The 18508-nt window shown below is 47.0% G+C and overlaps 1 protein-coding gene across 1 annotated transcript in view; it reads left to right on the top strand.

The window, feature by feature from the left end:
- LOC124019609 (adipocyte plasma membrane-associated protein-like) overlaps positions 1 to 12802 on the top strand; it is a 17872-nt gene extending 5070 nt beyond the window's left edge. The window contains 7 exon segments of the mRNA XM_046334996.1: positions 739 to 891; positions 2924 to 3039; positions 3108 to 3268; positions 3599 to 3707; positions 3710 to 3766; positions 3768 to 3797; positions 12568 to 12802. Of these exon segments, the coding sequence (XP_046190952.1) occupies positions 739 to 891; positions 2924 to 3039; positions 3108 to 3268; positions 3599 to 3707; positions 3710 to 3766; positions 3768 to 3797; positions 12568 to 12774 (833 nt within the window). The 3' untranslated portion in view covers positions 12775 to 12802.
- The last annotated feature ends 5706 nt before the right edge of the window (positions 12803 to 18508 follow it).

The following is an 18508-nucleotide window of genomic DNA, read 5'->3' as shown; positions in this document are numbered from 1 at the left end:
TTGGTCCTCTAGGTAGCAGGACAGACTGTGATGTTATCTCTGGTCCTCTAGGTAGCAGGACAGACTGTGATGTTATCTCTGTTGGTCCTCTAGGTAGCAGGACAGACTGTGATGTTATCTCTGGTCCTCTAGGTAGCAGGACAGACTGTGATGTTATCTCTGTTGGTCCTCTAGGTAGCAGGACAGACTGTGATGTTATCTCTGTTGGTCCTCTAGACTGTGATGTTATCTCTGGTCCTCTAGGTAGCAGGACAGACTGTGATGTTATCTCTGTTGGTCCTCTAGGTAGCAGGACAGACTGTGGTGTTATCTCTGTTGGTCCTCTAGGTAGCAGGACAGACTGTGATGTTATCTCTGGTCCTCTAGGTAGCAGGACAGACTGTGATGTTATCTCTGTTGGTCCTCTAGGTAGCAGGACAGACTGTGATGTTATCTCTGGTCCTCTAGGTAGCAGGACAGACTGTGATGTTATCTCTGGTCCTCTAGGTAGCAGGACAGACTGTGATGTTATCTCTGTTGGTCCTCTAGGTAGCAGGACAGACTGTGATGTTATCTCTGTTGGTCCTCTAGGTAGCAGGACAGACTGTGATGTTATCTCTGTTGGTCCTCTAGGTAGCAGGACAGACTGTGATGTTATCTCTGTTGGTCCTCTAGGTAGCAGGACAGACTGTGATGTTATCTCTGTTGGTCCTCTAGGTAGCAGGACAGACTGTGATGTTATCTCTGTTGGTCCTCTAGGTAGCAGGACAGACTATGAGCCGGTCTGTGGTCGTCCTCATGGTGTGCGGTTGGACAGTGGTGGTCAGCTGATCGTAGCTGACTCCTACTTTGGGCTGTTTTCTGTTGACCCCCAGACTGGACACAAGACCCTGCTACTGGACAGCAAGACAGGTAACGTCCCCTATCCCCAGACTGGACACAAGACCTTGCTACTGGACAGCAACACAGTTAACCCCTGACCCCTAACCTCCAGACTGGACACAAGACCCTGCTACTGGACAGCAACACTGTTGACCCCTGACCCCTAACCCCCAGACTGGACATCATAGTCTTCTACTGGACAGCAGACAAGGTCTGATCATTCACAGTCTAACTCCTAACCTTATCTCTGACTAGACAGCAGGTCTAACAGTGTAACCCCTAACCTTAACTCTGACTGGACAGCAGGTCTGACAGTCTAACCTTAACTCTGACTAGACAGCAGGTCTGACAGGCTAACCCCTAACCTTAACTCTGACTAGACAGCAGGTCTGACAGTCTAACCTTAACTCTGACTAGACAGCAGGTCTGACAGTCTAACCTTAACTCTGACTAGACAGCAGGTCTGACAGTCTAACCCCTAACCTTAACTCTGACTAGACAGCAGGTCTGACAGTCTAACCTTAACTCTGACTAGACAGCAGGTCTGACAGTCTAACCTTAACTCTGAATAGACAGCAGGTCTGACAGTCTAACCTTAACTCTGACTGGACAGCAGGTCTGACAGTCTAACCTTAACTCTGACTAGACAGCAGGTCTGACAGTCTAACCTTAACTCTGACTAGACAGCAGGTCTGACAGTCTAACCCCTAACCTTAACTCTGAATAGACAGCAGGTCTGACAGTCTAACCTTAACTCTGACTGGACAGCAGGTCTGACAGTCTAACCTTAACTCTGACTAGACAGCAGGTCTGACAGTCTAACCTTAACTCTGACTAGACAGCAGGTCTGACAGTCTAACCCCTAACCTTAACTCTGAATAGACAGCAGGTCTGACAGTCTAACCTTAACTCTGACTGGACAGCAGGTCTGACAGTCTAACCTTAACTCTGACTAGACAGCAGGTCTGACAGTCTAACCTTAACTCTGACTGGACAGCAGGTCTGACAGTCTGACTAGACAGCAGGTCTGACAGTCTAACCTTAACTCTGAATAGACAGCAGGTCTGACAGTCTAACCTTAACTCTGACTAGACAGCAGGTCTGACAGTCTAACCTTAACTCTGACTGGACAGCAGGTCTGACAGTCTAACCTTAACTCTGACTAGACAGCAGGTCTGACAGTCTAACCTTAACTCTGACTAGACAGCAGGTCTGACAGTCTAACCCCTAACCTTATCTCTGACTGGACAGCAGGTCTGACAGTCTAACCTTATCTCTGACTAGACAGCAGGTCTGACAGTGTAACCCCTAACCTTAACTCTGACTGGACAGCAGGTCTGACAGTCTAACCTTAACTCTGACTAGACAGCAGGTCTGACAGTCTAACCTTAACTCTGACTAGACAGCAGGTCTGACAGTCTAACCCCTAACCTTATCTCTGACTGGACAGCAGATCTGACAGTCTAACCCCTAACCTTATCTCTGACTGGACAGCAGGTCTGACAGTCTAACCTTAACTAGCATCATATCTAAGAAGACTCAAGGCTGTAATCTGACAGAGGTGCTTCAACAAAGTACTGAATAAAGGGTCTGAATACTTATGTAAATGTGATATTTCCATATTTTATTCGTAGTAAATTATCAAAAATGTTTTTGCTTGTCATAATGGAGTATTGTGATGTCATTATGGGTTATTGTGATGTCATTATGGGTTATTGTGGTGTCATTATGGGGTATTGTGATGTCATTATGGGGTATTGTGATGTCATTATGGGGTATTGTGATGTCATTATGGGTTATTGTGATGTCATTATGGGTTATTGTGATGTCATTATGGGGTATTGTGATGTCATTGTGGGGTATTATGATGTCATTATGGGGTATTATGATGTCATTATGGGGTATTGTGATGTCATTATGGGGTATTGTGTGTTGATTGAGTGGATTTAAAAAATATATATATATTTTATAATAAGGCTATAAAGCAACAAAATGTGGTAAAAGTCAGGCTTGTGAGGCTAATGTCCATCCAGTTAATAAATGTAATATCTTTGTGCTCTAGGAGCTGACGGGGTTCCGTTTGCGTTCCTGAACGGCTTGGAGATCTCCTCTCAGACTGGGATCATTTACTTTACGGACTCCTCCTCTCGCTGGGGACGACGACACGTCAAACTAGAGGTCTGTCGCTCCCTACAAATCACCCTTCTTCTTTATACGCTCTATAACCCCTGACCTCTAACGTCTAGGTGATAGAGACCAACGCTCTGGGTCGTCTCCTGACCTTTGACCCCGTGTCAGGGCGTGTGGGTGTCCTACTGGATGGTCTCTACATGCCCAATGGCATCGCCCTGTCACCTGACGAGAGCTTCCTGCTGCTGGCCGAGACCAGCATCGGGTGTATCCTCAGGTACACACACACACACCAACGGAGGACAGTGTTTTCCATACTAACTGTCCTTCCTGTGTTTTTCCTTTTGACATGTAAATATCATTGTGTTATCAGAGGTGGCTGATCAGCAGGACAGAGGAACCCTCACAGTACAGAAATGCTTTTTGTTCTATGACTCTTTTCTCTCTCTCTCTCTCTCTCTCTCTCTCTCTCTCTTCTCTCTCTCTCTCTCTCTCTCTCTCTCTGTTCTCTCTCTCTCTCTCTCTCTCTCTCTCTCTGGTTCTCTCTCTCTCTCTCTCTCTCTTCTGTTTGAATGACTCATGGTTCTTTTTCTCTCTACCTCTATAGGTACTGGCTGCAAGGCCCCAAGGCTGGCACCAAGGAGGTCATCATGAACAATATGCCCGGTTACCCTGACAACATCCGCCTTAGCGACCGTGGAACCTTCCTGGTTGGCCTTTAATGACCACACGCTTCAGGAAGCTCATGCCTCCATTCCTGGACCTGATTGGTCCGTGACCCAGCGGTCAAACGCTTTCTGGCTAAGGTTAGTTTCACCATCATTATCATCAATGCATTGTAGACCTCTCCCAGGCCCCTGGGTTGTTGACCTCTCTCCCAGGCCTCTGTGTTGTAGACCTCTCCCCAGGCCCCTGTGTTGTAGACCTCTCCCCAGGCCCCTGTGTTGTAGACCTCTCTCCCAGTGCCCCTGTGTTGTAGACCTCTCTCCCAGGCCCCTGTGTTGTAGACCTCTCTCCCAGGCCCCTGTGTTGTAGACCTCTCTCCCAGGCCCCTGTGTTGTAGACCTCTCTCCCAGGCCCCTGTGTTGTAGACCTCTCTCCCAGGCCCCTGTGTTGTAGACCTCTCTCCCAGGCCCCTGTGTTGTAGACCCAGGCCCTGTCCCAGGCCCCTGTGTTGTAGACCTCTCTCCCAGGCCCCTGTGTTGTAGACCTCTCTCCCAGGCCCCTGTGTTGTAGACCTCTCTCCCAGGCCCCTGTGTTGTAGACCTCTCTCCCAGGCCCCTGTGTTGTAGACCTCTCTCCCAGGCCCCTGTGTTGTCTCCTCTCTCCCAGGCCCCTGTGTTGTAGACCTCTCTCCCAGGCCCCTGTGTTGTAGACCTCTCTCCCAGGCCCCTGTGTTGTTGTTCCCAGACCCCTGTGTTGTAGACTCTCCCAGGCCCCTGTGTTGTAGACCTCTCTTGTAGACCTCCCCCAGGCCCCTGTGTTGTAGACCTCTCTCCCAGGCCCCTGTGTTGTAGACCTCTCTCCCAGGCCCCTGTGTTGTAGACCTCTCTCCCAGGCCCCTGTGTTGTAGACCTCTCTCCCAGGCCCCTGTGTTGTAGACCTCTCTCCCAGGCCCCTGTGTTGTAGACCTCTCTCCCAGGCCCCTGTGTTGTAGACCTCTCTCCCAGGCCCCTGTGTTGTAGACCTCTCTCCAGGCCCCTGTGTTGTAGACCTCTCTCCCAGGCCCCTGTGTTGTAGACCTCTCTCCCAGGCCCCTGTGTTGTAGACCTCTCTCCCAGGCCCCTGTGTTGTAGACCTCTCTCCCAGGCCCCTGTGTGGTTGACCTCTCCCAGGCCTCTGTGTTGTAGACCTCTCTCCCAGGCCCCTGTGTTGTAGACCTCTCTCCCAGGCCCCTGTGTTGTAGACCTCTCTCCCAGGCCCCTGTGTTGTAGACCTCTCTCCCAGGCCCCTGTGTGTTCTTTGTTCCAGGCCCCTGTGTTGTTGACCTCTCTCCCAGGCCCCTGTGTTGTAGACCTCTCTCCCAGGCCCCTGTGTTGTAGACCTCTCTCCCAGGCCCCTGTGTTGTAGACCTCTCTCCCAGGCCCCTGTGTTGTAGACCTCTCTCCCAGGCCCCTGTGTTGTAGACCTCTCTCCCAGGCCCCTGTGTTGTAGACCTCTCTCCCAGGCCCCTGTGTTGTAGACTTCTCCCCCAGGCCCCTGTGTTGTAGACCTCTCTCCCAGGCCCCTGTGTTGTAGACCTCTCTCCCAGGCCCCTGTGTTGTAGACCTCTCTCCCAGGCCCCTGTGTTGTAGACCTCTCTCCCAGGCCCCTGTGTTGTAGACCTCTCTCCCAGGCCCCTGTGTTGTAGACCTCTCTCCCAGGCCCCTGTGTTGTAGACCTCTCTCCCAGGCCCCTGTGTTGTAGACCTCTCTCCCAGGCCCCTGTGTTGTAGACCTCTCCCAGGCCCCAGGCCCCTGTGTTGTAGACCTCTCCCAGGCCCCTCCTCCCCCAGGCCCCTGTGTTGTAGACCTCTCTCCCAGGCCCCTGTGTTGTAGACCTCTCTCCCAGGCCCCTGTGTTGTAGACCTCTCTCCCAGGCCCCTGTGTTGTAGACCTCTCTCCCAGGCCCCTGTGTTGTAGACCTCTCTCCCAGGCCCCTGTGTTGTAGACCTCTCTCCCAGGCCCCTGTGTTGTAGACCTCTCTCCCAGGCCCCTGTGTTGTAGACCTCTCCCCAGGCCCCTGTGTTGTAGACCTCTCTCCCAGGCCCCTGTGTTGTAGACCTCTCTCCCAGGCCCCTGTGTTGTAGACCTCTCTCCCAGGCCCCTGTGTTGTAGACCTCTCTCCCAGGCCCCTGTGTTGTAGACCTCTCTCCCAGACCCCCTCTCTCCCAGGCCCCTGTGTTGTAGACCTCTCTCCCAGGCCCCTGTGTTGTAGACCTCTCTCCCAGGCCCCTGTGTTGTAGACCTCTCTCCCAGGCCCCTGTGTTGTAGACCTCTCTCCCAGGCCCCTGTGTTGTAGACCTCTCTCCCAGGCCCCTGTGTTGTAGACCTCTCTCCCAGGCCCCTGTGTTGTAGACCTCTCTCCCAGGCCCCTGTGTTGTAGACCTCTCTCCCAGGCCCCTGTGTTGTAGACCTCTCTCCCAGGCCCCTGTGTTGTAGACCTCTCTCCCAGGCCCCTGTGTTGTAGACCTCTCTCCCAGGCCCCTGTGTTGTAGACCTCTCTCCCAGGCCCCTGTGTTGTAGACCTCTCTCCCAGGCCCCTGTGTTGTAGACCTCTCTCCCAGGCCCCTGTGTTGTAGACCTCTCTCCCAGGCCCCTGTGTTGTAGACCTCTCTCCCAGGCCCCTGTGTTGTAGACCTCTCTCCCAGGCCCCTGTGTTGTAGACCTCTCTCCCAGGCCCCTGTGTTGTAGACCTCTCTCCCAGGCCCCTGTGTTGTAGACCTCTCTCCCAGGCCCCTGTGTTGTAGACCTCTCTCCCAGGCCCCTGTGTTGTAGACCTCTCTCCCAGGCCCCTGTGTTGTAGACCTCTCTCCCAGGCCCCTGTGTTGTAGACCTCTCTCCCAGGCCCCTGTGTTGTAGACCTCTCTCCCAGGCCCCTGTGTTGTAGACCTCTCTCCCAGGCCCCTGTGTGTTCTCTGTTCCAGGCCCCTGTGTTGTAGACCTCTCTCCCAGGCCCCTGTGTTGTAGACCTCTCTCCCAGGCCCCTGTGTTGTAGACCTCTCTCCCAGGCCCCTGTGTTGTAGACCTCTCTCCCAGGCCCCTGTGTTGTAGACCTCTCTCCCAGGCCCCTGTGTTGTAGACCTCTCTCCCAGGCCCCTGTGTTGTAGACCTCTCTCCCAGGCCCCTGTGTTGTAGACCTCTCTCCCAGGCCCCTGTGTTGTAGACCTCTCTCCCAGGCCCCTGTGTTGTAGACCTCTCTCCCAGGCCCCTGTGTTGTAGACCTCTCTCCCAGGCCCCTGTGTTGTAGACCTCTCTCCCCCCTGTGGCCCCTGTGTTGTAGACCTCTCTCCCAGGCCCCTGTGTTGTAGACCTCTCCCCAGGCCCCTGTGTTGTAGACCTCTCTCCCAGGCCCCTGTGTTGTAGACCTCTCTCCCAGGCCCCTGTGTTGTAGACCTCTCTCCCAGGCCCCTGTGTTGTAGACCTCTCTCCCAGGCCCCTGTGTTGTAGACCTCTCTCCCAGGCCCCTGTGTTGTAGACCTCTCTCCCAGGCCCCTGTGTTGTAGACCTCTCTCCCAGGCCCAGTATTCAACCCCTCAGCAACATGATACCTTGTTACAGTATTCACCCCCTCAGCAACATGATACAGTGCCTTGTTACAGTATTCACCCCCTCAGCAACATGATACCTTGTTACAGTATTCACCCCCTCAGCAACATGATACCTTGTTACAGTATTCACCCCCTCAGCAACATGATACAGTGCCTTGTTACAGTATTCAACCCCTCAGCAACATGATACCTTGTTACAGTATTCACCCCCTCAGCAACATGATACAGTGCCTTGTTACAGTATTCAACCCCTCAGCAACATGATACAGTGCTTGTTACAGTATTCACCCCCTCAGCAACATGATACAGTGCCTTGTTACAGTATTCACCCCCTCAGCAACATGATACAGTGCCTTGTTACAGTATTCACCCCCTCAGCAACATGATACACCCCCTTTGCTATGAAGCCCCTACATAAGATCTGGTGCAACCAATTACCTTCAGATGACACATAATTAGATAGATTGCACACAGGTGAATAGTTTTGCACGTTCAAGTTCAGTTTTTTTTTGTCTTATTTCTTTCACAATAACAAATATTTTGCATCTTCAAAGTGGGCGGCATGTTGTGTAAATCAAATGACACAAACCCCCAAAAAATCTATTTTAATTCCAGGTTGTTCTAGAGGAGGCAACAGCAAATAAGGAAAAACACAGCAACATGGCGTAAATACTTGGTCAAGCCAGCAACATGTATTCTAGAGGAGATAAATCAGACAGCAACATGGTGTTCTAGAGGAGATAAATCAGACAGCAACATGGTGTTCTAGAGGAGATAAATCAGACAGCAACATGGTGTTCTAGAGGAGATAAATCAGACAGCAACATGGTGTTCTAGAGGAGATAAATACAAGAGATAAATCAGACAGCAACATGGTGTTCTAGAGGAGATAAATCAGACAGCAACATGGTGTTCTAGAGGAGATAAATCAGACAGCAACATGGTGTTCTAGAGGAGATAAATCAGACAGCAACATGGTGTTCTAGAGGAGATAAATACAAGAGATAATTCAGACAGCAACATGGTGTTCTAGAGGAGATAAATCAGACAGCAACATGGTGTTCTAGAGGAGATAAATCAGACAGCAACATGGTGTTCTAGAGGAGATAAATCAGACAGCAACATGGTGTTCTAGAGGAGATAAATACAAACATGAGATAATAAATCAGACAGCAACATGGTGTTCTAGAGGAGATAAATCAGACAGCAACATGGTGTTCTAGAGGAGATAAATCAGACAGCAACATGGTGTTCTAGAGGAGATAAATCAGACAGCAACATGGTGTTCTAGAGGAGATAAATACAAGAGATAATTCAGACAGCAACATGGTGTTCTAGAGGAGATAAGGAGATAAATCAGACAGCAACATGGTGTTCTAGAGGAGATAAATCAGACAGCAACATGGTGTTCTAGAGGAGATAAATACAAGAGATAGATAAATCAGACAGCAACATGGTGTTCTAGAGGAGATAAAACATCAGACAGCAACATGGTGTTCTAGAGGAGATAAATCAGACAGCAACATGGTGTTCTAGAGGAGATAAATACAAGAGATAATTCAGACAGCAACATGGTGTTCTAGAGGAGATAAATCAGACAGCAACATGGTGTTCTAGAGGAGATAAATACAAGAGATAAATCAGACAGCAACATGGTGTTCTAGAGGAGATAAATCAGACAGCAACATGGTGTTCTAGAGGAGATAAATCAGACAGCAACATGGTGTTCTAGAGGAGATAAATCAGACAGCAACATGGTGTTCTAGAGGAGATAAATCAGACAGCAACATGGTGTTCTAGAGGAGATAAATACAAGAGATAATTCAGACAGCAACATGGTGTTCTAGAGGAGAGATGGTGTTCTAGAAGATAAATACAAGAGATAATTCAGACAGCAACATGGTGTTCTAGAGGAGATAAATCAGACAGCAACATGGTGTTCTAAGGAGATAAATCAGAGATAATAAATCAGACAGCAACATGGTGTTCTAGAGGAGATAAATCAGACAGCAACATGGTGTTCTAGAGGAGATAAATCAGACAGCAACATGGTGTTCTAGAGGAGATAAATACAAGAGATAATTCAGACAGCAACATGGTGTTCTAGAGGAGATAAATCAGACAGCAACATGGTGTTCTAGAGGAGATAAATCAGACAGCAACATGGTGTTCTAGAGGAGATAAATCAGACAGCAACATGGTGTTCTAGAGGAGATAAATCAGACAGCAACATGGTGTTCTAGAGGAGATAAATACAAGAGATAATTCAGACAGCAACATGGTGTTCTAGAGGAGATAAATCAGACAGCAACATGGTGTTCTAGAGGAGATAAATCAGACAGCAACATGGTGTTCTAGAGGAGATAAATCAGACAGCAACATGGTGTTCTAGAGGAGATAAATACAAGAGATAATTCAGACAGCAACATGGTGTTCTAGAGGAGATAAATACAGCAACATGAGATAATTCAGACAGCAACATGGTGTTCTAGAGGAGATAAATCAGACAGCAACATGGTGTTCTAAATCAGACAGCAACATGGTGTTCTAGAGGAGATAAATCAGACAGCAACATGGTGTTCTAGAGGAGATAAATACAAGAGATAATTCAGAACATGCAACATGGTGTTCTAGAGGAGATAAATCAGACAGCAAACATGGTGTTCTAGAGGAGATAAATCAGACAGCAACATGGTGTTCTAGAGGAGATAAATACAAGAGATAATTCAGACAGCAACATGGTGTTCTAGAGGAGATAAATCAGACAGCAACATGGTGTTCTAGAGGAGATAAATCAGAGAGGAGATAAATCAGCAGCAACATGGTGTTCTAGAGGAGATAAATCAGACAGCAACATGGTGTTCTAGAGGAGATAAATACAAACATGAGATAATTCAGACAGCAACATGGTGTTCTAGAGGAGATAAATACAAACATGGTGTTCTAGATAAATCAGACAGCAACATGGTGTTCTAGAGGAGGAGATAAATCAGACAGCAACATGGTGTTCTAGAGGAGATAAATCAGACAGCAACATGGTGTTCTAGAGGAGATAAATACAAGAGATAATTCAGACAGCAACATGGTGTTCTAGAGGAGATAAATCAAGAGATAATTCAGACAAACATGGTGTTCTAGAGGAGATAAATCAGACAGCAACATGGTGTTCTAGAGGAGATAAATACAAGAGATAATTCAGACAGCAACATGGTGTTCTAGAGGAGATAAATCAGACAGCAACATGGTGTTCTAGAGGAGATAAATCAGACAGCAACATGGTGTTCTAGAGGAGATAAATCAGACAGCAACATGGTGTTCTAGAGGAGATAAATACAAGAGATAATTCAGACAGCAACATGGTGTTCTAGAGGAGATAAATCAGACAGCAACATGGTGTTCTAGAGGAGATAAATACAAGAGATAATTCAGACAGCAACATGGTGTTCTAGAGGAGATAAATCAGACAGCAACATGGTGTTCTAGAGGAGATAAATACAAGAGATAATTCAGACAGCAACATGGTGTTCTAGAGGAGATAAATCAGACAGCAACATGGTGTTCTAGAGGAGATAAATCAGACAGCAACATGGTGTTCTAGAGGAGATAAATCAGACAGCAACATGGTGTTCTAGAGGAGATAAATCAGACAGCAACATGGTGTTCTAGAGGTGATAAATCAGACAGCAACATGGTGTTCTAGAGGAGATAAAGATAAATACAGACAGCAACATGGTGTTCTAGAGGAGATAAATCAGACAGCAACATGGTGTTCTAGAGAGATAAATCAGACAGCAACATGGTGTTCTAGAGGAGATAAATCAGACAGACAACATGGTGTTCTAGAGGAGATAAATCAGACAGCAACATGGTGTTCTAGAGGAGATAAATCAGACAGCAAACATGGTGTTCTAGAGGAGATAAATCAGACAGCAACATGGTGTTCTAGAGGAGATAAATCAGACAGCAACATGGTGTTCTAGAGGAGATAAATCAGACAGCAACATGGTGTTCTAGAGGAGATAAATACAAGAGATAATTCAGACAGCAACATGGTGTTCTAGAGGAGATAAATCAGACAGCAACATGGTGTTCTAGAGGAGATAAATACAAGAGATAATTCAGACAGCAACATGGTGTTCTAGAGGAGATAAATACAAGAGATAATTCAGACTAGGAGATAAATCAGACAGCAACATGGTGTTCTAGAGGAGATAATTCAGACAGCAACATGGTGTTCTAGAGGAGATAAATCAGACAGCAACATGGCGTTCTAGAGGAGATAATGTATGTAAACAGTACTGTTCTGGAATGTATGATGCTATAGTAATATTATAGTACAGTGGTATAATACTAATAGTAAAGTTTGTACCCTTTGTTCTGGTGGATGTTTCCAGTAATATACACTTAGTGGACAAAACATTAAGAACACCTGCTCTTTCCATGACATGGATTCACCTGGTCAGTCTATGATCCCTTATTGATATCACCTGTTAAATCCACTTCAATCAGTGTAGATGAAGGGGAGGAGACATGTAGATGAAGGGGAGGAGACATGTAGATGACTGGGAGGAGACATGTAGATGAGGGGGAGGAGACATGTAGATGAGGGGGAGGAGACATGTAGACGAGGGGGAGGAGACATGTATATGAAGGGGAGGAGACATGTAGATGAGGGGGAGGAGACATGTAGATGAAGGGGAGGAGATGGGTTGAAGAAGGATTTTTAATCCTTGAGACAATGGAGACATGGATTGTGTCTGTGTGCCATTCAGAGGGTGAATGGCAGAGGCAAGAGATATAAGTTCCTTTGAACAGGGTATGGTAGTAGGTGCCAGGAGCACCGGTTTATGTCAAGAACTGCAACGCTGCTGGGTTTTTCACACTCAACAGTTTCCTTTGTGTATCAAGAATGGTCCACCACCCAGAGGACATCCAGCCGACTTGACAACAGTGGGAAACCTTGGAGTCGACATGGGCCAGCATCCCTGTGGAGCGCTTTCAACACCTTGTGGAGTCCACGACCCAATGAATTGAGGCTGTTCTGAGGGCAAAAGGGGAGGAGCAACTCAATATTAGGAAGGTGTTCTTAATGTTTCGTCCAGTGTATTTCTATGATACAATTATATATTAGGAAGGTGTTCTTAATGTTTCGTCCAGTGTATTTCTATGATAAAATGATATATTAGGAAGATGTTCTTAATGTTTCGTCCAGTGTATTTCTATGATACAATTATATATTAGGAAGGTGTTCTTAATGTTTCGTCCAGTGTATTTCTATGATACAATGACATATTAAAGCCCGGAGCTTGTGTTCTGTTTTCTTCCAGGTGGTTCCTCTGAGCTGGTACAACATGCTGTTGCCTAGATACGGCCTAGTGTTGGAGTTGGACGGGGAAGGGGAGGTGCTGGGGAGTCTCCATGACCCTACAGGCAGCCTGACCTGGGCCGTCAGCGACGTGTTCTCCCACCAGGGGAGACTCTACCTGGGTAGCACCGACCTGCCCTTCCTTCCTGTCCTGGAGGACTGGAGCTAACCACTAACTTCTGCTGCAGGCCTCTCATACCAGGGTTGGGGGGGGTAAAGTTAACTGACTGACGTGTCCAGACTGCAGCAGGCCTCTCATACTAGGCCTGGGGGGGAGGGGTGAAGTTAACTATGACGTGTCCAGAGACTGCAGCAGAGATACTCAGACACTTGGTCCTGGCTCTACTGCCAATCACAACCAGGTGTCCTTTTCACTCCATACGGACAGATTCCTGTTGATCTGGGACATTTTTAATACAGATCATGTGGTTCCACAGAGACTGTTAAACTGAATATGTCCTCAGTTAGTTCATATGTGGTTCCACAGTGCCTCGTCAGACCCATACAGGGGCCAGATGCTGTTGTAGGGGTCTGTCTAACCCAGCTGTAGTTAGTAGTGGTCAGTGTCTCCTCAGACCCATACAGGGGCCAGATGCTGTTGTAGGGGTCTGTCTAACCCAGCTGTAGTTAGTAGTGGTCAGTGTCTCCTCAGACCCATACAGGGGCCAGATGCTGTTGTAGGGGTCTGTCTAACCCAGCTGTAGTTAGTAGTGGTCAGTGTCTCCTCAGACCCATACAGGGGCCAGATGCTGTTGTAGGGGTCTGTCTAACCCAGCTGTAGTTAGTAGTGGTCAGTGTCTCCTCAGACCCATACAGGGGCCAGATGCTGTTGTAGGGGTCTGTCTAACCCAGCTGTAGTTAGTAGTGGTCAGTGTCTCCTCAGACCCATACAGGGGCCAGATGCTGTTGTAGGGGTCTGTCTAACCCAGCTGTAGTTAGTAGTGGTCAGTGTCTCCTCAGACCCATACAGGGGCCAGATGCTGTTGTAGGGGTCTGTCTAACCCAGCTGTAGTTAGTAGTGGTCAGTGTCTCCTCAGACCCATAGTCTGTAATACTGTTCTGTGGACTCATAAATCATCTCTGTAATACTGTTCTGTGGACTCATAAATCATCTCTGTAATAGTCTGTCATACTGTTCTGTGGACTCATAAATCATCTCTGTAATAGTCTGTCATACTGTTCTGTGGACTCATAAAGCATCTCTGTAATACTGTTCTGTGGACTCAAAGCATCTCTGTAATACTGTTCTGTGGACTCATAAATCATCTCTGTAATACTGTTCTGTGGACTCATAAATCATCTCTGTAATACTGTTCTGTGGACTCATAAATCATCTCTGTAATACTGTTCTGTGGACTCATAAATCATCTCTGTAATAGTCTGTCATACTGTTCTGTGGACTCATAAACCATCTCTGTAATACTGTTCTGTGGACTCAAAGCATCTCTGTAATAGTCTGTCATACTGTTCTGTGGACTCATAAACCATCTCTGTAATACTGTTCTGTGGACTCATAAAGCATCTCTATAATACTGTTCTGTGGACTCATAAATCATCTCTGTAATAGTCTGTAATACTGTTCTGTGGACTCATAAATCATCTCTGTAATACTGTTCTGTGGACTCATAAATCATCTCTGTAATACTGTTCTGTGGACTCATTAAGCATCTCTGTAATACTGTTCTGTGGACTCATTAAGCATCTCTGTAATACTGTTCTGTGGACTCATTAAGCATCTCTGTAATACTGTTCTGTGGACTCATTAAGCATCTCTGTAATACTGTGCTGTGGACTCATAAATCATCTCTGTAATACTGTGCTGTGGACTCATTAAGCATCTCTGTAATACTGTGCTGTGGACTCATTAAGCATCTCTGTAATACTGTTCTGTGGACTCATTAAGCATCTCTGTAATACTGTTCTGTGGACTCATTAAGCATCTCTGTAATACTGTTCTGTGGACTCATTAAGCATCTCTGTAATACTGTTCTGTGGACTCATAAATCATCTCTGTAATACTGTGCTGTGGACTCATTAAGCATCTCTGTAATACTGTGCTGTGGACTCATTAAGCATCTCTGTAATACTGTTCTGTGGACTCATTAAGCATCTCTGTAATACTGTTCTGTGGACTCATTAAGCATCTCTGTAATACTGTTCTGTGGACTCATTAAGCATCTCTGTAATACTGTTCTGTGGACTCATTAAGCATCTCTGTAATACTGTTCTGTGGACTCATTAAGCATCTCTGTAATACTGTTCTGTGGACTCATTAAGCATCTCTGTAATACTGTTCTGTGGACTCATTAAGCATCTCTGTAATACTGTTCTGTGGACTCATTAAGCATCTCTGTATTAGTCTGTAATACTGTTCTGTGGACTCATAAATCATCTCTGTAATAGTGTTCTGTGGACTCATTAAGCATCTCTGTAATACTGTTCTGTGGACTCATTAAGCATCTCTGTAATACTGTTCTGTGGACTCATTAAGCATCTCTGTAATAGTCTGTAATATTGTTCTGATATCGGACTCCGCTGATCTGAAGACAGTCAATGGTGTCACCTGTCACTGATTTTAGAGAGCTGGATAATGTTCTGAATGGTTTCTCTGTCCAGATCTGTCTAAAGATGATTTTAGAGAGCTGGATAATGTTCTGAATGGTTTCTCTGTCCAGATCTGTCTAAAGATGATTTTAGAGAGCTGGATAATGTTCTGAATTGTTTCTCTGTCTAAAGATGAGTTTAGAGAGCTGGATAATGTTCTGAATGGTCTCTCTGTCCAGAGGCGTCAGGATGATCTGATCTGTCTAAAGACGACCTCCAGCGGGGGTCAGGATAAACTGATCTGTCTAGAGACGACCTCCAGAGGGGGGTCAGGATGATCTGATCTGTCTAAAGACGACCTCCAGAGGGGGTCAGGATGATCTGATCTGTCTAAAGATGACCTCCAGAGGGGGTCAGGATGATCTGATCTGTCTAAAGATGACCTCCAGAGGGGGTCAGGATGATCTGATCTGTCTAAAGATGACCTCCAGAGGGGGTCAGGATGATCTGATCTGTCTAAAGATGACCTCCAGAGGGGTCAGGATGATCTGATCTGTCTAAAGATGACCTCCAGAGGGGTCAGGATGATCTGATCTGTCTAAAGATGACCTCCAGAGGGGTCAGGATGATCTGATCTGTCTAAAGACGACCTCCAGAGGGGGTCAGGATGATCTGATCTGTCTAAAGATGACCTCCAGAGGGGGTCAGGATGATCTGATCTGTCTAAAGATGACCTCCAGAGGGGGTCAGGATGATCTGATCTGTCTAGAGACGACCTACAGAGGGGGGCAGGATGATCTGATCTGTCTAAAGATGACCTCCAGAGGGGGTCAGGATGATCTGATCTGTCTAAAGATGCATCTGACGACCTCCAGAGGGGGTCAGGATGATCTGATCTGTCTAAAGATGACCTCCAGACGGGGGCAGGATGATCTGATCTGTCTAAAGATGCATCTGACGACCTCCAGAGGGGGTCAGGATGATCTGATCTGTCTAAAGATGACCTCCAGAGGGGGGCAGGATGATCTGATCTGTCTAAAGATGACCTCCAGAGGGGGTCAGGATGATCTGATCTGTCTAAAGATGACCTCCAGAGGGGGTCAGGATGATCTGATCTGTCTAAAGATGACCTCCAGAGGGGGGCAGGATGATCTGATCTGTCTAAAGACGACCTCCAGAGGGGGCCAGGATGATCTGATCTGTCTAAAGACGACCTCCAGAGGGGGGCAGGATGATCTGATTGATTGTCTTCACCGGGTCTAAAAATGTGGACAACATCAGGACAAAGGACGCAAGTTAGAACCAGGTATAAACGGGGCTAGGAGCTCTTCCTCATGATTTCCTGCTCTGACAGGTTCTCCACTAGGACCAGTAGAGACACAGAACAGCAGTGGTCCCCTCCTCCAACCCTGCCTTGACAGGTTCTCCACTAGGACCAGTAGAGACACAGAACAGCAGTGGTCCCCTCCTCCAACCCTGCTCTGACAGGTTCTCCACTAGGACCAGTATTTATTTATTTATTTTACCTTTATTTAACTAGGCAAGTCAGTTAAGAACAAATTCTTATTTTCAATGACGGCCTAGGAACAGTGTGTTAACTGCCTGTTCAGGGGCAGAACGACAGATTTGTACCTTGTCAGCTCGGGGGTTTGAACTTGCAACCTTCCGATTACTAGTCCAACGCTCTAACTACTAGACTACACTGCCGCCCAGTAGAGGGCAGCAGAGACACAGAACAGCAGTGGTCCTCTCCTCCAACCCTGCTCTGACAGGTTCTCCACTAGGACCAGTAGAGACACAGAACACTATTCAACCCCCTCTATTCAACCTCCAGATGTCTACCCCCTCTATTCAACCTCCAGCTGCCTACCCCCTCTATTCAACCTCCAGCTGCGTAACCCCTCTATTCAACCTCCAGCTGCCTACCCCCTCTATTCAACCTCCAGCTGCGTAACCCCTCTATTCAACCTCCAGCTGCCTAACCCCCTCTATTCAACCTCCAGCTGCCTACCCCCTCTATTCAACCTCCAGCTGCCTACCCCCTCTATTCAACCTCCAGCTGCCTACCCCCTCTATTCAACCTCCAGCTGCCTACCCCCTCTATTCAACCTCCAGCTGCCTACCCCCTCTATTCAACCTCCAGCTGCCTACCCCCTCTATTCAACCTCCAGCTGCCTACCCCCTCTATTAAACCTGAATTTGTCACAACCCGGCTCGTGGGAAGTGAGAAAGAGCTCTTATCAGACCAGGGCTCAAATAATAATAATCAATTTTGCTCTTTATTTAACCATCTTACATATAAAACATATAAAACCCTATTTGTTCAATAAAATGGTGAATAGCTCACTACATATTAATGTTGGGTTGTATTGGAGAGATTCTCAGTCTTAAATCATTTTCCACACACAGTCTGTGCCTGTATTTAGTTTTCATGCTAATGAGGGCCGAGAATCCACTCTCACATAGGTACAGTGGGGCAAAAAAAATAATACAGGTAATGAGTGGAGGACAGAGGAGCCTCTTAAAGAAGTTGCAGGTCTGTGAGAGCCAGAAATCTTGCTTGTTTGTAGGTGACCAAATACTTATTTTCCACCATAATTTGCAAATAAATTCATTAAAAATCCTACAATGTGATTTTCTGGATTTTTTTTCCCCTTCTCATTTTGTCTGTCATAGTTGAAGTGTACCTATGATGAAAATTACAGGCCTCTCATCTTTTTAAGTGGGAGAACTTGCACAATTGGTGGCTGACTAAGTACTTTTTTGCCCCACTGTATGTGCACAAATAATATAAAGGGCATCAGTGTTTTAACAGCAGGATTTGCCAAGACAGGATACTCTGAGCGCAGCCCTATCCAGAAATCTGGCAGTGGCTTCTGATTAAATACCATTTTCAAAGAACCGCTTGTTGCAATTTCGATGAGGCTCTCTTGTTCAGATATCGGTAAGTGGACTGGAGGCAGGGCATGAAAAGGGATAACATGTCCAGTTGTGTTTGTCATCTGTTTCAAGAAATTACCTGGGTAATTGAGCACCCAACTCACTCAGGTGCTTCACTATATCTCATTTGACATTGTACGTAAGCTTGAGTTCATTTGCACACAAAAAATCATACAATGATGGAAAGACCTGTGTGTTGTCCTTGTTAATACAGACAGAGAAGAGCTCCAACTTCTTAATTAATCATAGCCTCAATTTTGTCCCGCACATTGAATATAGTTGAGTCCCTGTAAACCTAGTCAGATCATTCAAGTGAGAAAAACATCACCCAGACAGGCCAGTCGTGTGAGAAACCCGGCATCCTGGTCAGACAAGTGAAAATTATAGTCAGTAAAGAAAACTTTCAACTTGTCTCTCAA

This window comes from Oncorhynchus gorbuscha, unplaced genomic scaffold (assembly GCF_021184085.1).
Source record: "Oncorhynchus gorbuscha isolate QuinsamMale2020 ecotype Even-year unplaced genomic scaffold, OgorEven_v1.0 Un_scaffold_639, whole genome shotgun sequence".
Taxonomy (NCBI): domain Eukaryota; kingdom Metazoa; phylum Chordata; class Actinopteri; order Salmoniformes; family Salmonidae; genus Oncorhynchus; species Oncorhynchus gorbuscha.
This window is presented reverse-complemented; position numbering and strand designations above follow the sequence as displayed.